This window comes from Elgaria multicarinata, chromosome 23 (assembly GCF_023053635.1).
Source record: "Elgaria multicarinata webbii isolate HBS135686 ecotype San Diego chromosome 23, rElgMul1.1.pri, whole genome shotgun sequence".
In the NCBI taxonomy this organism is placed as follows: Eukaryota; Metazoa; Chordata; class Lepidosauria; order Squamata; family Anguidae; genus Elgaria; species Elgaria multicarinata.
The window spans coordinates 10,873,062-10,888,343 of NC_086193.1; the positions used below are offsets into that span (position 1 = coordinate 10,873,062).

The window sequence follows — 15,282 nt, forward strand, 5'->3', positions numbered from 1 at the left end:
CCAGGAGCTTGGAGGAAAAACGAAAACCCCTTCTGGCTCAAACTACCAAGAATAACCCCGACGCTCTCTTCCCCCAAAAAAGTGCACTGTTTTAATATATAAACAACATCGATACATTTTTTTGGTCTCCATTAAACGGTTGTTACAAAACACTTAAAAGTTCTTGTAAACCACGTGGAAAGTCGTCGTGAAAACAGATTTTAAAGCAGAAACGTACGGCGGGCCTTCTCCTCTTTCCAGTCCCATCGGAGCCCGTTGCGAGCCGAGGCAGGGAAGGCACGAGCCAGGGAATGCCGAGAGGGCGGGATGGTCCGGGGCTGCCGCCGCTTACCGCAAGGCAGAGCTGGGGTTCCGGCAGCCCGGAGAAGTGCCAAAGCTTTTCTAGGCGGAGCGGCGCTCAAAAGCCCCGGCCCGACAGCGGCCGTTCCTTCCTGTCGAGCAGCAAGGCGGCGTTTGAGCGATGGACTCGTCTGAGAAAGGTCGGGATCTGTTGCTCCTGGGCAGGGCCTGCCAGTGACCCATTTGCAGCAGACCACCCGGCCCGTTCACTTCGAACGGCTCCTGAAGCTTCGCCACGGCCACCTCGTCCTCGGGAGACGCCGCCCCGTCTCGGCGTGGGCCGGGCTGGGCTGATGTCAGCTGTCCAACCCAGAGGGGGCCGTCTGGGGCTTGCCGTCCACCGGGGCTCGCTGCAGCTGCTTCCCCTTCAGCAGCAGCGCAGAGGACGCGCCGCACCTCGTGGCGACGGTGGCGGGAGGAGGAGGGTTTGCCGTGGCCGGTGGCAACGGGACGTTGGGGGGTCCAGTCACATCTTTGGCGGAGGGACTGAGGCCCCGGGAGGGAGGTGGGTCGCTCCCTTTAAAGAGAGGAGCCTGGGGTGAGGAGAGGTGGCGTGCCCAGCGGAATGGCGCACCAGAGGGCTGCGGAAGAGGCGCGAACACAGAAGCTCCATACTGACCTCCGGGGTCTTGGCCCCCCACGCGCTCCTCCAGCAGGCTCTCGGTGCTGGCCGACGTCTCGGAGTCAAGGTTCTCCTCATCGGAGCCCCGCTGGTCCAGCTCCGGCAGCCGGTACGTGATGTCTTCCCTGCGCGGGAGAGAAACGGAGGCCAGCTGGGATGACGACGGCGACTTCTAGGAGGAGTGTCCGGCGTCCAGAAAGGAGCAGCCACCCTCAACGCCCGGTGCCCCCTGGGTTGTATTGGAGTACGTCTCCCAGCATGCCCCAGCCAGCACCCCCCCACACACGCACCACCAAAGAGATGCCTCCCACTTAAAATGTCTGTAAGACCTTGAGCTACAGTTCTGAGGACTGTGGGATGGGAAAGGGGGCTGCGGCATCGCCTCCTAGCCCAACTGAGGCGCTTAAAAAAGTGGCCCCAGGAGAGACCCTGCCCAGGTGTGAAACAGGATGAGAAACACACTGGGGACAAGACCTTCTCACCTTCCCCCTCCCCTCCCGGAAACACACTTGGGTGCGGAGGGCTATTTGCTCCTGCACAGCCGCCTCTGTGCTCCAAGACGGCTTTCCCAGGGCCCAGAGCCGTCTGTCTGCCTCTCAAAGGCCGGTGGGGCCCAACACTCACTTCTCCTCCTTGATCGACTGGATCCGTTCCATCAGCAGCTCCTTCTCCCGGTTGTCTGGCTCCTCTTCCTCGGGCAGGAAGCCCAGGGTGGGCGGGGGGGTGCCGTTTGCCCCCGCACTCTGGGGGGCTTTGCTCTGCAAGGCAGAGAGGGAGATGTGGCAATCCGCCTCGGCCCGGAAGGAGGCGCATTGCTTTCCCCGGGTTAGTTCGGAGCCACGGAGCTCACACCCCCCGCGTCCCCTCGTTGGTGGTTGCAATGCATCACGAAGCAGCCTCAGTTCTGGGCGTTTACTGTTTAACAGCTCGTCAGCTTTTCGAGACTTGAAATGGGATAACAAACGGATGGACCAGAACAGCGTGGCAAAGGCAGCACCAAGGCTGAGTCCAAAGAAACCCCCAGGTGACAATATCCCACAGCACTCCGCGCCTTGAAGCGAATGGGCCTCTCAGGAGCCAGTCCACCGCGCAGGGCTGTTGCGAGGGTCAATAGAGGAGAGGCACGAAGGTTTTTTGCATGCCAAACGAGATGACAGATTCAGGAAGGCTGTTCTGCAAATTCTTCCCGCCCTTCCATGCTGTGGGATGTGTGAGTTCCCCCCTTTTTAAGGCTGCTTCTGAGCATGTGCAAAGGGAACGCCCCCTCCCCACTCAGCAATCACAAGCCAACCGGCCCGTTCTGTATTGAAAAGTATAAAAAGGCAGCGCTATCTACAAACCAAAGGCATCCGGGGTTAGCGTGGAAGGGCTCCCTCGAAAGCAAACGGCCTCCGAGGCGGTGGACCTGGGGTCCAGCAGCACCTCCTCTCCTGCTTTAGAAGCAAAGCACTGCTGAACCTCCGGCCCACAAACACGGCTGCTCACGTGCCGGCTAGGAACCCTGTTGCACCATGAAGCATGCAGCGTTGGGAGGCGGGGAAGACGCGCTTGGGGCCAGTAATGAAAAGCTGCCTGTCCTGGCCCCCAGGTGACGCTCGGAGGGGGTTAGGGGGTGGGCGGGGTGGGGTGGGGAGAACACCATTCCATGCACCCGGTCTGCCACCTACCCGTGCTCCCTCGCGGGGAGAAGAAAAACCCAGTTTTACAGGCCACAGCTAGAGAAAAGGAGAAAGAGACGAAAGGACACATTCGCAGGAGGCACAGAGACGGTGGCACGGCTCTCCCTGGAGCAAAATCAACGACATGGAAACAAGACCAGGGACGGGAGAAGCAGGAAGGGGCGGAGCGGGATATTCCCGAACAAAATCAATGCTTTTAAAAAATCTCTCCAAATGGCTCTGTGCAAACTTAGCGGGGGGCGGAAACGTTTCTTGCCAGAGGGCAGAACTGATCCAGGGTTGAGGCTATTGCACAAAGTGGGCAGAAACACACACACCCCCTCGCACGTGTCACACACACGCAATTCCTTCTCTCTCACGCACAGGGGCGGAACCTGCAACGGGAGGGATCGGTTTATTAGCCCTCCTCCGGCCCCGTGACAACGGCTCAGCACCTCCACAGCCTGACCGGACTCTGAGGACGGGGACGGAGTGCTGGGGATCCTCAGCGGAATGAGATCACCGTGCTCCAAATCCCCACGTGACCTCATATAGATCCCTGGAGGAAAAGGCGCCTAGCCCTGATGGTTCTGCGCTCCCTCCAGAATCCGAGGCAGTAAGCCTGTGTGTACCAGTTGCTGGGGAACATGGGCGGGAGGGTGCTGTTGCACCTGCGTCCTGCTCGTGGGTCCCTGGTCAACAGCTGGTTGGCCGCTGTGGGAACAGAACACTGGACTAGATTTTATTGATTGATTGATTGATTACATTTATATACCGCCCCCCTAGCCAGAGCTCTCTGGGCTGTTTACAAAAATCTTAAACTTGAGATAAAAGCAAGTATACAAAATTTAAAATTCTAAAACGCAGAACATACGTACAGAAAGCATTAAAAACTCTTGGTCTCATCCAGCACCAAGGCTCTTCCTAAATTCTTACAAACGTTAAAAGAGCTTGGGGTGGGAGGGAGATAGAATGACCCCCCAATGCTGAAATCAACCCTGCAGGTCTGAGCGGGGGGCCCTAACAAGAGACGGGATCAAAAGCCGCTGAGAGACCAGGGTGAATCAACCCGGCCTGGATGTTTATCAGGCGCCCACGGCTGCCTCCGACCCGAAATCCAGATGGACCTCTGGGCCCAAACAATCCGTTTCACCCAACAGCACTTGGAATTGGGACCCTCCCAAGGACCTTGCCCTGAAGGGAACGTTGGCGCCTGGGCCACTGCTGTTGGAATTTCCCAGGCCCTGTGAGGGTTTCTTCAGAAGCCATTTCACCACCCTCCTCCTCCTCCTCCTCCTCCTCCTCCTCCTCCTCCTCCTCGGGGCCAGGGCCACTCCCTCTCTCAGTTCATGACCTCCGGAAGCCACCCGGCCAATGGCCTTCCTCTCCACATAGCTAGCCAAGATGGTCAAGGGCTGAGAATCCAGGTGGGTGAACGAAGGTCTCCAAACCCCTGGGCCCACGTCTTCAGGCCTCCTCCAGAGGAAACAGATCTCACACAATCAGGCCCTGCAATCCAGGACGTCCCAGGCAGGTGGCCGTCCAACCCTGATTGTCGTAATATTTTTGACATTTTAGCCCCAACTTCTACACCCTCTCTCTTTCTCTCTCTCACACACACACACACAAACAGGGCCTCACGGATCACAAATCCACCCTTCCTGCTGCAATCCCCGTGATGGTTCACCGGGAGTTAAAAGAAACCCTCTTGCAGCCTGCTTTACCTGGCGCCTTCCAGATGTGCAGGACCTACGTGCTGAGCGTTGCGGGCGTCATAGTTCGGCACATCTAGAAGGCAGCCTGTCAGGCAAGAATCTGCCCCTCACAAAATCTCCATGGCCAACCTCCCCACTTGCCCCCCCCCCCCCGGAGGCCGTGCGCTCACCGTGTTCTGCCGCAGCAAGGAAAGCCGCCGGAAGGCGAGGCTCTCGGCGGCCTCCAGCTGGCAAATTTCATCCATCTTTAGCTTGTATTTCCGCATCTGCTCCTTGATGATCATCTCCACGCACCTGTGTACATCATGGGGGCGGGGAGGGAGAAAGAGGAAGACGGGGATGATGGGAGGGCAGCCCCCGTGGACCTAGCGGGATGTGGGTGGGGTGGTTGCTGGGTGATCGTACATAGCGGCCCATGCACTGAGCAGGGGGTTGGACTCGATGGCCTTTGAGGACCCTTCCAACTCTACTATTCTAGGATTCTATGAACAACCAGCCAACGTCCACCTCCCACCGGCTCCACTTCTCTGCTGAACGGCCCGGCCTCTGCACTCCCTCAGAGGGAGCGGGCTCAATCAGTCAAAGGAAGCGGGTTCAAAGGGTGGCGAGGAGGCCGTCTGGCCAGGAGATCGAGGAGCCCGAGGGAATGTCCGACCGGAAGGTGACGGCCGAGGCGGCGGAAGACACTTCCTCTAAAGGTTTGCTTCTGGAGGACTCCGGCGTGCCCCTCCCACTCACCCTCCAGAGCTGCCTGGCTTTACACCTTTCTTCCAGGGTTACCCAAAGGACTGTCTCAAGGCCCAAGGCCGCCTTCAAGAACCCTCCTCTGGGTGCCCCTGCAAAAGGAGGAGGCAGTTTTGAACTTCTAAAGAAGTTTGATGTTCTGTTTTATCCTAGAATGGTTGAGCCGGAAGGGGCCTCTGAGGCCATCGGTTTCCAACCCGGCCCTGCTCCGTGCAGCCATCCAGCTTAGAGCTTTAACGTTTTTTCCCTTTGGGGAGCCGCCCAGGGGGCTTCGCCTCACGGCTGGCGTAGAGAGGAAGCAGCGTGCAGGCCTCGCGGTGGCCGGCGGGGCGGGCAGAGGGGCCCACTTTGCCGAGGGCTCAACTCACGTGGTTGTTTTGGAGACGTCCTTCATGGTGGTGAGGGGGTCGGAGTTGTCGGGGCAGCGCAGGAGGCAGGGGGCGAAGACGATGGCCAGAGCGTTGGGGGACATCCGGTTAACGTCTTCCACCAGGGCGACCCTGCATGTGGGGGGGAGGGAAGAGGCCGGCATGGTGACGCACGGGCCCAAACAGGCATTACGGAACAGGGGATACTTTTTTTTTTTTTTAAAAAAAAAAGGTCTTTTGGGCCCAGAGGTTCTGGGCTTCAGCACTCCCAAACCCACTTTCCGGAGCCCGGAGGGATCTCGGAGGCCTCTTTTAAGCCAAGACCCCTCTGCCTGCTTCTGAAAATCCCAACTGCGGGGCTCACGGCTAGGAGCCCTTCTCCAAGGCCAAAGCAGGGGCGGTGGGAGCCTGCGGAAGAGTCCGAGAAGGGCCTTACTTGACCAGGTGGAAGATGAGACGCTCCAAGGTGTCGTGGTTGGCTCGCGGGAGCTGCTCGAGGACGCTGTAGATGGCGCACAGCTGCTCCTGCTTCCCTGGAAGCTCTGCGAGGAGCGAGAAGGGCGTGAGGACAACAGCCCCTTGCTACGTCAGAGCCTCTAGCCTGGCGCTCTGCCTCCGAGGGAGGGCGGCCAACTCTGTGTCCCAAGGGGAAGCCCACAGGCAGGGCCTCTCTGCCCTGGGGTTTGTCCCCGCCATCTCGCGTTCGTTGATAGACTGCTTTGGGACGTGGAGGTTCTCTTAAGCCATCCTAAGTGAGAGACCTCTCCTACGCACAGACAGGCAGCAGTGCCTCCCCTCCCTGAGAAGGGGACAGCTTCCGCGGCGGGCTTTGGGACCCCCCGGGGACACTCACCCACTGCCCGGAGGAAGTCGTTGTACTGGGCGAATGTCATGAGCGGATCCGGCAGCTCCCTCAGCCACTGCTTGAAGATCCCGGTGATCGTGTGGACGGGGTAGTTCTCCAGCGGCACGGAGTTTGGGTCTGCGAAGGGCGGTGGAGTGGTGTGGGGGCGGAGGGGGTGAGGAGAGAGAAGGGGGAGAGGACGTCAGGGCACTCTGAACCCAGGGCAGATGCACCGTTGCGCCCCTTCGAATCGGTGCCTGGGGTCTCCGACGTGTGGCACCCAGGGACACCAACGTGCCCACAGATGCTCCTCTTTCTACCCGCCAGCTGCCTTGTTGCTCCTGATTTTTAGGCATTTCTTAAGGTTTAAAGAAAAGAATACTATTTTATCTGAGCTCAAAAGAGCGGCTGTGCGTTTGGGGGCTCAGGTGCCTTTGACTTCGGTTCTTAGAAGCGCCTTTTCTCTCGGTCTCACTAGGAATTAGTGTTCTCTGTGATTGGCCACCCCCAACAGCCATTTTGTGCAAGTGCCCGTGACATCCCACTGACTCAAAAGAGGTTGCGGACACCCCCGCCATCTACACCATGCACGAGAAGCCTTTCTCATGGTGGCACCCAGTCCGTGGCATTCCATGCTACAGAACGACACCGTCGCCTTTGCCGGTGGATGGTCCGTCTTCACTGATCAATCTCCCCTTGTCCAGCAAGCGTTTGATTTCGCTGCTGCTTAGATTTCTCTGATTAAGCTTGGCTCTCCTGTTTTATTATTATTTTTGCTACTGTGTGTGCGTCTGTGTGTATTGCTACTGATATTTTAATTGGCTCGTTCCATATTCTTCTTAGCTGCCCCATTTCAAGGACAAAACGGGGCCACCAATTGTATTTTAAACCAACACGCCAGCTACCAAGCACCCCCAGGCCGGGGGGGGGGGAGCGCAGCGGCTGTGCCCCTTACCCGCCTGCAAGGACTGCTTCAACTCCCTCATGCGGTTCGCGGAGCCAGACTTCCGGTAGATGCCTTCCGTGTAGAGGCCGTGCATCTCCACGTATTCCAGCAGCTTCTCCATGACGACAGGGACGGAGTTCTTCTCGCTGGTCAAGGCGCTCACGCACACCCCGAAATGGCGGGGCTCCGGGTCGTGGTCGCCCTAAGGCCGGAAGAAGAGGGGTCGAGCGTTACCAAGGGTGAGAACAGCACAGCATTGACACGGTTCAGGCTTGGCAAAAGAGCGAGGGCAGACGGAGCCCGGTTTGTGGGCGGTTCCTGGCCTGGGGCGTTCTGGGCTCCTGGGATGCCACGTCCCTTCAGTAGGAAGGAGCACTGGGTAACATTAGAGGGGGGTCAGGCCCCCTGGGTCCATCTAGCCCAGGACTGCCAACACAGACTGGCAGCAGAGGCTGCCAGGAATCAAACCCGGGACCTTCCGCACACAAAACTCGGTCTCCACCCGTACCGCCACGTCCTGGGAGAGTGAACCTGTGAACGCAAACGGTATCCTCCAAAGCACCGATCAGCCACGCTCGGAAGCACACGGTGCCTGGAAACAGCTGGGACTTCCAGGGTCGGCTTCAGGGTTCGATAAATGCCCGCCCAGCTATCCGCAGCTACTGGCCTTCAAAAGCCAAGGCCAGGGCTCCCAGTACTGGGCATATTCAGAAGGGGGTGATGGGCTCCATGGACTTCTCTTGTGGGCTTTCCTGGAGGTATCTAAGTTGCCCACTGCTGAAAGCAACACGCGGGGCTTGTCCTGAGCTCTGGCGTCTTTTTGCCCTTGGTTTCCCCCGGCAGAGAGTTCTAGCAGTGTTTGTTGACCAGCCTTCCCCCAATCCTGGGGTCCTCCACATGGGTTGGGCTGCAACTCCCAGAATCCCCCAGCCAGCAGCTGGTTGGGGGATCCTGGGAATTGCAGCCCAACCCATGTGGAGGGTCCCAGGCTTGGGGGAAGCGGTTTTAGCAGGCCACCTGCACGAGCTGCGACAGAAGACAGCCTCTGCGCTCCCACGTCCGCTCTGGCTCAGAGCTCGCCAGGGAGAAGCTGCCGCCTACCTTCTTTGCTGGCGAAGACGTGCATCCGCTTTGGATCCTGGACAGACATTTCTTGTGGCAGGTCAGCTTACAGACTGGGTGGCAGGGGACAGGGGGAAACAGACAGAGAAGATCCATTAGAATTTACTTATTTATTGATACATTTAGGAGTTGCCTTTGGGACCAAACAGCATCACCTGCACCCCAAGTCGGCTTACAATTAAAACAACAGGGAAAAGCTTCAAGAAGCTTGAAAGCAACTTGAAAATTCTTTTAAACCTCTCCCCCCCCCCACCCCCAAAAATGTACAACTTTAAAAACATCACCGGCAAAATTAAGAGCAGGAGAGAAACGTAAAAACAAAATCGTGGAAGGCCTGCGTTTAAAAGGACTGAAAAGCCAGCATGGAACAAAAAAAAAAAAAATCATTTTAGCAGTTTGCCAAGTGCCGATCAACTGGAAAACTGTGAAGTGATTGGTGGTGGGCAGAAAGGAGGTGGATCTGCTCTGGTGAAGGTCACAAAGAGACCCTCATAAAAGCCCCCAAACTTACTGCGGCACAGGCAGGCCTTCTCCATGGGCCAGATGAAGGAAGGGCACTGCTCACAGGACTGTAGGATGTTCACCTGGTAGCTCACGAACACGTGGCCGTGGATTTCCTCAATCTGCAAACCGTTAAGAGAAATCTATTGTGGACGCGTTGCTTTTGCATATGTATTTGGACAGGGATCGAGTGAACGTATGCGGAGCAAAGGCAGCACTTGCAAACATCAGGGCTGGCGAGGGCTCTCTGTCCAAAAGACCCAACCTGTCCTCTAGTCTTTCAGGAGTTTTGGGGAACGGCATTACTCTCCCCAACCTGAGAACGGCAGGGATGCGTCCCTTGACACAGCACGGCTGTAATCCCCTGCGCCGTCTTGCCCAATTCTGCTGTGAAAGTTATGAAGTTTGTCCCCGGGAACGTTTCCCCGCAATGCTTGCATTTCCAGAAAGCGCCACCGATTCCCACCTTTTCATAGTGACCAAAGTGTTAACTGTGTTCCGTTATTTGTGTTTTTGCATTTCAACCCGAACGGGTCGTACGGCTGTAATAAAGAGGCGGCTGCCACTGACAAAAGCCATCAATAGAAGGATGAACATTTGTCCACTGGGGCTCAGGCAACCCAAAACGACACTCACATGCCGTCACACCTCCCCTTTCTGCCTCTGCCCTCCAGCTTTCTTTGCCGGGGAGGGAGAGCTTCTACAACGGGTAGGAACAAACCTCACCCATCATTTGACAACTGGCAGAACACCGACCCGCCACGCGGTTACTCACCACACGCTCCTGTTTCCTCTTCTTCTTTTGGGCCTTGCTTTGCTGCCGGGGAGGGGGATAAAAGGGGGAAATTGTCCCATTTTAATGGCCTGTTCTTGGCTTCTCTTCTCCGGCAGCGCTCAAAGGCACCTGCAGAACATAAACCCTTTTTCCCCTACGGGTGTCACGCGGTGGTCTCTGACGGGGCGGGAGGCAGGCGCTTTTCATCCTGGGGCAACAGAGATCCTGGGGGCTGCTGGGAGGCCTGGGAAGCCAGGGAACGCCCCCCCCCGGACCGTGGCAGAATGCTCAGGCTGCAAGGAGAGTCCAGCACCCCCCTTTAAACCTTTGGAGCTCAGCCAGAGCGCCAGAGAGGAGGAGGTCGGGCAGTCCGAGCAGGACCCAGAGGGCAACTTGTCTATACTGCAATCTTGGATCCGTCGTTGAAAACTCCCTTCGTCACACGCCTGCCTTCACACAAACAGTGCTGGACTGACCCACTGGCTCCAGACGAGCTTTTCGGATGGGCCGTCAGCTCCAGGGAAACCCTCCCTGGGTCCAGTTATCGGGACAGCCGTGCTGGATCAGACCAAGGCTCCATCCGGTCCAGCGTTCTGCTCCCACAGTGGCTGACCAGTTGCCTGTGAGAAGCCCGTGAGCGGGCCACGGCAGCACCCTCCCGCCCATGCTCCCCAGCAACCGGAGTACGCAGACAGACCGCCTCGGATACCGGAGGGGATACAGAGCCCTCCTCCTCCCTGGCTCTTTCCTTTCTTCCCATTCTACAGGCACCAGTTTTTGGCTACTCTGCCACATCCTAGGAACTGGGGAGTGCAAAAGCCCCTCCTAACCCGGAGCTGCTTGAAGCCTCAAAACCCAACTGGATCCAGAAACCCTCGGAATAAGCTCGAGACAAACCCAGGCACCTTCCGCCAGGTCACAGGTTGAGAACCGTGGCGCTGAACCCAGGACAAAAATGGCGCGAGGACCCCCGGTTTGGCCGGGAAAGGATGGTGTGGATGGGGACCTCCCCCACCGCCTTTCTGAAGCCCCCCGCCCCCGCCCACGTCGAATCCCAGACTGGAGGTGCAAAGGGTGGGAGGATAGGGTGGGGGGGGGAACCTTGGGCAGCTCCGCTTCCTCCTTCTTGGCGTAGCCGCGGGCAAACTCATCCAGAAGGGACTGGAAGAGATTCAAGACCAGCTTCACGTCCTTCTCTTCCCTCTGCTTTGCCATGTTGACCACGAGGAGCTGGTAGTTCTCCATCAGGTCTCGGTAGCCCACGTGGATCTGCCCGTTCTGTGGAAAGGCAGCAGAAGGTTCGGAAGTTCCCGGTTCAGGGATGTGTAGAACACGTGGCCCGTCCCGGGGGTCCCAGCGGGCTCAACGGGCAGCCGGCACGCCTCGGGTTCAAATGGCAAAGAGGAAGGCCGGTGGGCTGCTCCAGGGTGAGGCAGGTTTCTGTGCCTCCACTCTGGGAACTCGGCCGTTTCTCAGAAGTAGAAACGACTGGCGTTAAATTCGGGGCAGAGAAGTACTTTTTTCTCCCTCTCCCATAATACTAGAGCCCAACGAGGTCATTCCACGAAACGGAACAGTGGGAGATTTCAGGACCGCCAAAAGGAAAGTCCTTCTTCACAGAGCGTGTACAGACTGCATGCGAACGCGCTAACCATCCGAGTGACGGCTGCCAAATTGGACGGCTTCAAAAAGGGGATCAGACACATTCATGGAGGGCAAGGGGGAGGCTGGGAGTGGTAGGACTGCCCCCCACCCCGGGTCTAAACATGCACAGGACTGGGCCCTCAATCGATGTATATACCTCTCATCTCTTAAGCGGTAACGTTATCTCTACCTTTTCCTGTTCCCAGTGAATTTCTTAAGGCTCCATGTATTTATTTACTTATTTTTTTTAGAGTATTTTTATCCCGCACCTCAGCCAAAATGGCTCTCGGAGTAGCTTACAATTGATCAGTGAAGAAGACAGGTATTCCACTGGCTATTTCCAGGAGCAAGCAAGCGTCATTTCCACAAGCACCCTGGTTCCAAACCAGCTTGGTTTCGATCAGCTCGGTGCGCCTCCGTGCAGAAGTCCCCGCGCGAGCTACTTACTGGGGCAGAATACATGGTTTTGATGTTTCCGCGGAACTTCTCGGTGGCTTCAAAGAACAAGCATTCGATAGCGGACTTCTGGGAGTGAAGATCATTGATCTGGGGAGGGGGGTGGAAGGGGGAACAAGGCTGAGTTAGCACCAATATAGCGAGGAGGGGGGCCTCTTCTGCAACCTCCTTCTTAAAGAAAGGGGCTGGGTGACTTACCCCCTTCCCCCAATTCTGCCCTGGAATAAAATACGTGACTAAGAGTGCCGTATACGCGCATTAAGGACTTGCACAGGGTTTGCCCTCTTTCATTTTCAGCTTGTTCTTAGGACGTGGCATTTTTGGGAACCGCCCAGAGAGCTTTGGGCTATCGGGGCAGTACCGAAACGAAACGACGTTTGTCCCCGTTGAGAGGGCCTCAATCCATCCCGCGCAGTTGGTGCCTGTTTCCCCCCACGCGAAGCAGTTTGGACTCAGGCACGTGAATCTGAGCAGGCATTGCGGCTGAAACACGTTTAGTGAGCCCCCCCCCCCCCCCGCCCCCAGGTTTTGTGGACTGGGCTGCATCCTCACAGGTCTTGGAAACGCCTCAAAAGGCAAACGGTGAGCTAACACCGCCCCCCTCCCCCCCCGGCCAGCCAGCCAGCCAGCCAGCCGATCGTGCCCCGTGCCCTCCTTTCCGGCTTCTTCCACCTCCCGGCTCCTTGGCCCCTGTGCCATCCCTCTCACCTTGTTCAGCAGGAACTCGTCCAAGTACTTGAGCTCGTTGGCATTGGCGATCTCGCTGGGGAAAGGGGCCCGCCACTTCTCCGGCGCGGTCTTGGCCTTGCTGATCTTGATCGTGCGCGTCCTCTTGGCTTTGCCGGTTTCTTTGGCTGGGCGCTCCTCCGCCAGGGGCCGGTTTGGAGGCCTGGAAGGAGCTGGGGGACAGAGGGCGGGGGACGACGACACAGGACCCAGAAGCAGGATGAGCGGCGGACCCTTTTCGTTCTGCCACAAACACTCTCAGCAGGCCTCTGGCAAAATCACTCAAGCAGACTTACAAGCCAAGGGGGGGGGGCGGGGCGGCATTTAATACTGAAGCCTCCAGGTGGGTCCCGGAGGTGGCAGGGGGCCACACTTCTCTCTCCCCTTCCCCGGTGCAGCAACCGGGCTTAGGAAAAAAAGGGCACCGTTTGCACGAATGGGAGCTTTTTCGGGGAAGTGGAATGGCTGCTAGCGGGGGCTGCCCTGTTCCCTTACCCCTGGATCTAAACAGAACGTTTACTTGGCTGTTAAACAGCCAAGAATGTTTCTGGCAGCACCCTGCGAGAGCAGGAGGCGGAGAACCGAGAGAGGCCTTCTTTCCTTGCTCCAGAGGTGTGTGTGTGTGTGTCTCTCTCTCCTGCACATGGACAGCCTCACCTTCTGCCGCCTTCTGCGCCGTCATTGTCGCCGTCTCCATGGGCATCACGCATGAGAAGAGTGGGAAGGTCTCGCCTTCCTCCGGCGGGTCGGACCCCTCCTTCGCGGTCTTCTTGTCTGGTTTCTTCCGCAAGATTCTCCGCAAGGGACTCTTGAAGGCAGATCTGGCAAGAAAAAAAGCAGGTGGCATGGTGACCCCCCCTCCCACGGGTGTTTTACGCGGAGGCAAAAAGCAGCCGAATTTTTAAGGGAAAAAAGGTGTAAAAGTGTGTGTGTGTGTTTTTAAATGAAAATTATTTATTTTATTTATTTTATTAACATTAAAAGTAAACATTAAAAGTATACAAAATTTAAAAAAACATAAAAAACAGTTTAAAAACAACAGTATCCATTAAAAACAACAATTCTGGGATCCATTAAAATCCATTAAAAATTAAAAAAATATGCTTTTAAAAAAGCATGTTAACTTTTTAAAGCTCTTTTAAGAGAGTTTAAAAAAATGAAAAACGTTTCAAGAGTTTTAAAACGTTAACCTCCCCCCCAGAAAATAAAAGTTTTTAAAAAATTCTCGTTTAAAAACTTATTTTTTAAAAGTTTTAAAACATTTAATAAAGATTAAAGTTTTTAAAAACTTCGAAAGGGTTTTTTTTTAATTAATAAATGAATAAATAAATAAAATAAAAATAATCTTTTTTAAAAAAAACACACGCACAAAGTTCTATCTTTAAAAGATTTTGAATTTTTAATTTTTAAAAAAATTATCTGATGATTGTTCTTCCAGGGGGAATTGTTCTGCCAGACGCATCCCTGGGCAGACGAGAGATTGTGGGAAAAGCAGGACGGGACGGTCCCATCGAAGGGCTCCCCTTCTTCCATGGCTCCAGCCGCCTTTTACGGATTGCCCTGAATGACTTCTGCCGGTTCCCCCCCCCACACACACACACCGCCCTTTCCCACAGCTCCAGGTAGACCTACTTGGCATCCACCTGCTGGCCAGGGATCCACACGGGGCCAGCCGCGTCGAGAGCGGAAGGCGGCTCCTCGGACTTCCTCAGGGCGAGCGGTTTCTTGCGATTCCCGTCACCCGCATCTGGCGACAGCTGCAGCACACAAAGCAAAGCCAGCCGGTGCCCAAATGCAGTGTGAGGAGGTGGCGATTTTATAGCCATTTAGCGGCAAGGGTTTGTTCCCTGAAAGGGCGGCGGCGGCAGCGGGAGGAGGAGGAGGAGAGCGTTTCTGAAGCAGAGGAACACAGGCTGCCCTTCGACGCAGGCGTGGGGAACCTCTGGTCTGTGGGCCGAACGCGGCCCGCGAGAGATCCCCATCCGACCGGACTGCCTCTCCGCCTTACCTCCGCTCACGGATCGCGCGAGGGCAGTTTCTCTGCTCCACGCTGCGTTAAAGACTTTAAAAAAGCCCAATTGCAGCTTGGGCTGCCCCCCTCCCCCCGACACTGCAAAAAAAAAACACCCTTTAAAAAAGGGCCCCTGCCCTGCTGCAAACCGGTTAAAAAGGGGGCAGGGTGTCTGTGCAATCACGCCGTGGGGCCCCGTCCTGGAACTGAGGTGGCCCCCGCTCACTTATGGATGCGGCTCTGCCCAGGGCAGACCTGTGGCCACAGACTGTCTTGCCTGGAAGCAATTCGGCCCTCGGGACAAAACCAGTTCCCCCACCCACCCAGTGCTCCACCCCTGAGCTAAGGCTCCGGGCTCTGGGGCCGCTTCCTCCAGCCATCTAGGCACCGGCTGTGGTGATACAGCAGCAAACGTCTGTGCCTTCCCCTGTCCCGGCCCAGCTGAGCTCGGACTGAGCAAGCCTCCTCCTCCTCGGGCTCGCTCTGCGTTCCCCCCTCGGACTCGAAAGCGGCGGATCGCTCTCCGCGGCGAGCGTACCTGGCTTGCGGAGGCGGAAAGCGTGAGGCTGAGGAGGTCGTCCACGGAAGACGCCGTCTGCTTCGTTCTGCAGGGGGAGGGACAAAAGGCGCCTGTCAATGGAACCACGTGCCTTCTGAACAGGGAAGATGGGACTTGCAGTCTAACACATTTGGCCACGAGCCCTCAGCTTTGTTCCTAGGATGGGGCGGGGAGCGGCTCCCAGCTCCTCCTCCTCCTCCTCCTCCTCTCTAGGCCAGGAGGCTGCAAGCCAGAGGCACCTGAAAGCGCCCT

General features: G+C 56.7%; 1 protein-coding gene across 4 annotated transcripts in view; it reads right to left on the reverse strand.

Moving 5' to 3' along the window:
- Window positions 1–68: 68 nt before the first annotated feature.
- Window positions 69–15,282, reverse strand: part of MYO9B (myosin IXB) — a 62,448-nt gene continuing 47,234 nt past the window's right edge. For 3 of the 4 annotated variants that reach the window (XM_063147106.1, XM_063147109.1, XM_063147107.1), the window contains 18 exons: window positions 15,010–15,076; window positions 14,093–14,217; window positions 13,118–13,281; window positions 12,443–12,633; window positions 11,726–11,824; window positions 10,736–10,912; window positions 9,635–9,676; window positions 8,870–8,981; window positions 8,338–8,411; window positions 7,246–7,438; window positions 6,300–6,428; window positions 5,883–5,988; window positions 5,447–5,578; window positions 4,505–4,628; window positions 2,629–2,676; window positions 1,586–1,719; window positions 959–1,086; window positions 69–856 (listed from right to left, as the gene is read on the reverse strand). In XM_063147106.1, the coding sequence (XP_063003176.1) occupies window positions 636–856; window positions 959–1,086; window positions 1,586–1,719; window positions 2,629–2,676; window positions 4,505–4,628; window positions 5,447–5,578; window positions 5,883–5,988; window positions 6,300–6,428; window positions 7,246–7,438; window positions 8,338–8,411; window positions 8,870–8,981; window positions 9,635–9,676; window positions 10,736–10,912; window positions 11,726–11,824; window positions 12,443–12,633; window positions 13,118–13,281; window positions 14,093–14,217; window positions 15,010–15,076 (2,266 nt within the window). In that variant the 3' untranslated portion in view covers window positions 69–635. The remainder of the gene's footprint in view (window positions 857–958; window positions 1,087–1,585; window positions 1,720–2,628; window positions 2,677–4,504; window positions 4,629–5,446; window positions 5,579–5,882; window positions 5,989–6,299; window positions 6,429–7,245; window positions 7,439–8,337; window positions 8,412–8,869; window positions 8,982–9,634; window positions 9,677–10,735; window positions 10,913–11,725; window positions 11,825–12,442; window positions 12,634–13,117; window positions 13,282–14,092; window positions 14,218–15,009; window positions 15,077–15,282) is intronic. The other variant, XM_063147108.1, reaches the window with a different exon arrangement.